The sequence below is a fragment of the Nycticebus coucang genome, chromosome 5 (assembly GCF_027406575.1).
Source record: "Nycticebus coucang isolate mNycCou1 chromosome 5, mNycCou1.pri, whole genome shotgun sequence".
NCBI lineage: Eukaryota > Metazoa > Chordata > Mammalia > Primates > Lorisidae > Nycticebus > Nycticebus coucang.
In genome coordinates, this window is record NC_069784.1 from 38,006,770 (window position 1) to 38,012,978 (window position 6,209).

The following is a 6,209-nucleotide window of genomic DNA, read 5'->3' on the forward strand; positions in this document are numbered from 1 at the left end:
AAATCCAAGCCTTGAATTCTGCTTTTCAAAGGGTCTTTTAAATTGAGCTAAGCAGTGGTCAATTTACAATAGGATTAAAAACTAAATTGGCATCTCATTAGAGTTACACACTGTGGCAAATTAGAGCAGCTGTTTAATACACATTGCAGATCCTGCATCGCCATGTAAGCCTTGTGCGCTCCATGGTCGCAAAATGGCTCTAACCTAAACCGTGTCTGTAGCCAGTGAGTACTGTGAGAGGTTGGAGGGCTCAGCTAGGCTCTAGTATTTCCCTCAGCCCACATTAGACACTTGCAGGCTCAGGTAAAAGACTCGTCCTTGCTTATCACCCATCCTCACCACTGTCACTTTCTGCTTTATCATATAATTATTTTTATTGGTCATAAGAAAACTCCCTAAGGAAATACAGTGTCTAGTCCATCTGAGAATTCCCAAGATCTCCCTAAGTACTCATTAAATAAATGAACGTTGTTAGAGTTATTACTTTGGACAATGCTACCTCTAAGTTTAAGCTACAAAAGGCTTTGCATTATTTATAGCATTCTTGTACATATTTAACCTTCTGCTGCCTAGATTTTACCTTAAAAGAATAGTTTTCTCTAAAAGTCTGAGGCTGGGCATGGTGGCTCATGCCTGTAATCCTAGCACTCTGAGAAGTCTAGGCAGGTGGATTGCCTGAGCTCAGGAGTTTGAGACCAACCTGAGCAAGAGTAAGACAAGGTCCAGTGGATGAATTTTAGAATAAATTTTTTCATTCTAAAAATAGCTGGGCATTGTGTCAAGGACCCAATTACTTGGGAGACTGAGGCAACAGGATTGCTTTAGCCCAAGAGTTTGAGGTTGCTGTGAGCTATGATGCTGTAGCCCTCTACCAGGGGTGACAAACTGAGACCCTGTCAAAATATAAAATAAAGTAAGATGAGATAAAATAGAATAGAATAGAATAAAATAAAATAAGTCTGGAGAAGAGCATAAGAAGGAGTCTGTAAGGAGTGATGAGTGGATACGTGTATTTGGGGTGGGGAGAGGTGGCTGGAGGCAGGGGATAAATGCACTCAGAACGGTGTCATTCGTCCAATTAAAAAACAAAATCTTTTCCAAAATGCTAAAGAAAATTAAGTATCTAGTGCAATTGTGGTTTTAAATGCTGCTATTTAGTAATTAAAAAGCAATTACTGTAACCAAATATGTGACTCAGAATAAAAATATATCTACTAGAAGCCTTAGAATTCTTTTCCTGATAATCCTAAATTACACTTCACTTCTAAGAGGTGTGGTTTGTTTATTTTTCAGAGTGATTTTCTCCATAACGCCTGAACTGTACATGATTTGTGTGAGAGAGATAAGCCCTTCCAGCTGTTTGAAATTAGCTTAGTCACCAGTCTAGTGAGACCATCCATGAAATATCCTGGTTGTTGGCAATTTGTTATCTCTGAGCTCTTTAAATTAAATACCGTTGCAGTTCATTCTGAGATGGGGTCAAATCACTTAGCAGAGCATGAAAAAGAGAGGATGTGTCACTTCCACTCCTAATCAAATTGTTTGACTTCTTTTATTCTTTTGCATTCTTGGCCTCAGTTATCTAAATTCATCTTCAGGAGAGTATAGGCATAGGTGGCACATTTCTAAAACTGATTGAAGCTATCTATGACAAACCCACAGCCAATATTTTACTGAATGGAGTAAAACTGAAAGCTTTTCCTCTTAGAACTGGAACCAGACAAGGTTGTCCTCTGTCACCTTTACTATTCAACATAGTGCTGGAAGTTCTAGCCAATACAATTAGGCAAGACAAGGAAATAAAGGGAATCCAAATGGGAGCAGAGGAGGTCAAACTCTCCCTCTTTGCTGACGACATGATCTTATACTTAGAGAACCCCAAAGACTCGACCACAAGACTCTTGGAAGTCATCAAAAAATACAGTAATGTTTCAGAATATAAAATCAATGTCCACAAGTCAGTAGCCTTTGTATACACCAATAACAGTCAAGATGAGAAGCTAATTAAGGATACAACTCCCTTCACCATAGTTTCAAAGAAAATGAAATACCTAGGAATATACCTAACGAAGGAGGTGAAGGACCTCTATAAAGAAAACTATGAAATCCTCAGAAAGGAAATAGCAGAGGATATTAACAAATGGAAGAACATACCATGCTCATGGATGGGAAGAATCAACATTGTTAAAATGTCTATACTTCCCAAAGCAATCTACCTATTCAATGCCATTCCTATCAAAATACCAACATCGTACTTTCAAGATTTGGAAAAAATGATTCTGCGTTTTGTATGGAACTGGAAAAAACCCCGTATAGCTACGGCAGTTCTTAGTAATAAAAATAAAGCTGGGGGCATCAGCATACCAGATTTTAGTCTGTACTACAAAGCCATAGTGCTCAAGACAGCATGGTACTGGCACAAAAATAGAGACATAGACACTTGGAATCGAATTGAAAACCAAGAAATGAAACTAACATCTTACAACCACCTAATCTTCAATAAACCAAACAAGAACATACCTTGGGGGAAAGACTCCCTATTCAATAAATGGTGTTGGGAGAATTGGATGTCTACATGTAAAAGACTGAAACTGGACCCACACCTTTCCCCACTCACAAAAATTGATTCAAGATGGATAAAGGACTTAAATTTAAGGCATGAAACAATAAAAATCCTCCAAGAAAGCATAGGGAAAACACTGGAAGATATTGGCCTGGGGAAAGACTTCATGAAGAAGACTGCCATGGCAATTGCAACAACAAAAATAAACAAATGGGACTTCATTAAACTGAAAAGCTTCTGTACAGCTAAGGAGACAATAACCAAAGCAAAGAGACAACCTACACAATGGGAAAGGATATTTGCATATTTTCAATCAGACAAAAGCTTGATAACTAGGATCTATAGAGAACTCAAATTAATCCACATGAAAAAAGCCAACAATCCCCTATATCAATGGGCAAGAGACATGAATAGAACTTTCTCTAAAGATGACAGACGAATGGCTAACAAACACATGGAAAAATGTTCATCATCTCTATATATTAGAGAAATGCAAATCAAAACAACCCTGAGATATCATCTAACCCCAGTGAGAATGGCCCACATCACAAAATCTCAAAACTGCAGATGCTGGCATGGATGTGGAGAGAAGGGAACACTTTTACACTGCTGGTGGGACTGCAAACTAGTACAACCTTTCTGGAAGGAGGTATGGAGAAACCTCAAAGCACTCAAGCTAGACCTCCCATTTGATCCTGCAATCCCATTACTGGGCATCTACCCAGAAGGAAAGAAATCCTTTTATCATAAGGACACTTGTACTAGACTGTTTATTGCAGCTCAATTTACAATCGCCAAAATGTGGAAAGAGCCTAAATGCCCACCAACCCAGGAATGGATTAACAAGCTGTGGTATATGTATACCATGGAATACTATTCAGCCATTAAAAAAAATGGAGACTTTACATCCTTCGTATTAACCTGGATGGAAGTGGAAGACATTATTCTTAGTAAAGCATCACAAGAATGGAGAAGCATGAATCCTATGTACTCAATTTTGATATGAGGACAATTAATGGCAATTAAGGTTATGGGGCGGAAGCAGAAAGAGGGACTGAGGGAGGGGGGTGGGGCCTTGGTGTGTGCCACACTTTATGGGGGCAAGACATGATTGCAAGAGGGACTTTACCTAACAATTGCAATCAGTGTAACCTGGCTTATTGTACCCTCAATGAATCCCCAACAATAAAAAAAAAAGTCAAAAAAATAAAAATAAAAATAAATTCATCTTCAGGGATAAATGGTCACTGGCCATTTATTAGAGCAGGGGTCCTTGCAGCAGAGTCGAGGATTCTGTCATTTCAAATATGTGTTGGGCTTCAGATTATGAGCCAGGAACTGAAGTACATGATTTTTACACATCTTACTTCATTTAACAATAGACCTGTAGGGGTAGACATTCTGTCCCTATTTTACAAGTTAGGGAAAAGATTCAGGACGTATGTAACAGTGTAGCTATAAAAACAAGGTTCCTGAACTTTATTTCAAATTACTAACAGGGGATATCTGGGAACCTGTTCAATCAGAATTTATGCATTTTTAAGTATTTGTTCTGGGTGATTATTTGTATTATTGCCTTTTATTGTGAACATTTTTGTGACACAGCAGAGCTGAGGAGCCAATCCTAAATATCTAACTACAGGTAGGGTTTGAGTTCTACTTAAACCACATGTGTATATACTGAGTTAATTTTCATGTGAAAATTTATATAGCACCATGGTCAGAACTAAAATATTTGTAAAGAAATAAATACATAATTATTGTTTCTAAAATATGTACAGTTGAGGAGATGAACTAGGCGCATGGAACAGTTACGTCATTTTTCAAAATGGCCTGTGAGCAAAGACCCCAATGAATAATATACCAACAACAATGGGTTAGTGGGAGGTGAAAGAATGGAACCGTTTTTAAAGTCTTTATGGCAGAGGAATGATTTGACCTGGAACTTCAGCAAGAAAGGACTTTCCAAGGAAAGAATAACATGCACAAAACCACAACATTGAAAATAATCAAATGGAGTTTGGCGTTTCGCATGACGCTGCCGCTGGGTGTCTTGGAGCTGATGCTGCAACACTTGAATTAGTTTTAGTAGAAGAGAAATGGAGGACCCATAGAACATTAAGGATGAATTAAGGAAGGCCTGAGACCATGGAAAACCTCCCTGCTCTCTACACTATTTTCCAAGGAGAGGTTGCTATGGTGACAGACTATGGAGCCTTTATCAAAATCCCAGGTTTGGTCCATCGATCTCATATGTCATCCTATCAGGTGGATAAGCCCTCTAAGATAGTAGATGTTGGAGATAAAGTATGGGTGAAGCTTATTGGCCGAGAGATGAAAAATGATAGAATAAAGATATCCCTGTCCATGAAAGTTGTCAACCAAGGGACTGGGAAAGACCTTGATCCCAACAATGTTATCATTGAGCAAGAAGAGAGGAGGAGGCATTCCTTCCAGGATTACACTGGGCAGAAGATCACCCTCGAGGCTGTCCTGAACACCACCTGCAAGAAGTGTGGTTGTAAAGGCCACTTTGCAAAAGACTGCTTCATGCAACCAGGTGGGACCAAATACTCTCAGATACCTGATGAGGAAGAAGAGGAGGAAGAAGCAAAGTCAGCAGAGTTCAAGAAGCCTGACACCATGAAAAATTCTTCTAGAAAAAGAAAGAAAGAAAAGAAGAAAAAGAAACACAGAGACAGGAAGTCCTCTGACTCTGACAGCTCAGACTCTGAGAGTGATACAGGCAAGAGGTCAAGGCACACATCAAAAGACAGCAAGGCAGCAAAAAAGGAAAAGAAAAAGAAGCATAAGAAGCAGCACAAGGAGTGAGAGTAGAAAGAGTGCAGAGGGTGGTTGTGACCTTGAAAGCTCTGGATCCTAGGAAGACTCAATAGTGAGAATATGGCTTCCCACCCTGTTAACTTCACTCCCATGGGAGATGGCTTCCCCTCATGCAACAGGCAGGTTTGAGAACTAGAGTTCAAAAGCAAAAAAAAAAAAAAAAAAAGAAAGAAAGAAAGAAAGAAAGAAAGAAAGAAAGAAAGAAAGAAAGAAAGAAAGCAAATAATCAAATGACTTTTGGAGAACTAGGGAACAAAAAGCAGGCAGGCTGGCTCAGAGGGGTCCCTATTGGATCATTTAGGGGATCAGGTCATGGAAATTCTCCAAGACAAGGTTGAATAGGGGTCACCAACAGCCACTTGGAGTTTTTGAATAAGAAAGAAACATCACCAAAGAGGTAATTTAGAAAGAAAACTCTGGCCATGGTATATCTGAAAAACAGATTCAGGAGGCAGGGTGACCAGTGAAGAAGGTGCTACACTGAATCAGTCTTAAGAGTAAAAGAATCAATGTGTGAGAGACACAAATCAGCTGGCCGTGGTGGGGCTAACAAGGAGGGATGGACCGAAAATGAGTCTAGACTTTTATAACTGGGTAGCTAGAACTGAGGAGTTCTAAAACGAGGGTTACCGAAGACGGTGGGAGATGTGAGATCAGTGCTTGGGTGAGAGCATGGGGATGCTAGAGCTTAGAGTCAGCAACAGGGAATAGTTGCAACAGTGGTAGATACAAGATCAGGGATAGGACTTGTCGGAAACTAACAACTGAGATCCAGGGGACTGCTCACAGTGATCGGGGGAGG

The 6,209-nt window shown here is 39.6% G+C and overlaps 1 protein-coding gene across 1 annotated transcript; it reads left to right on the top strand.

The window, feature by feature from the left end:
* Nucleotides 1-4,629: 4,629 nt before the first annotated feature.
* Nucleotides 4,630-5,509, top strand: LOC128586293 (zinc finger CCHC domain-containing protein 17-like). The gene has a single exon (XM_053591994.1). The coding sequence runs from the start codon at nt 4,712-4,714 to the stop codon at nt 5,393-5,395; it is 684 nt and encodes a 227-aa protein (XP_053447969.1). The 5' UTR covers nt 4,630-4,711; the 3' UTR covers nt 5,396-5,509.
* The last annotated feature ends 700 nt before the right edge of the window (nt 5,510-6,209 follow it).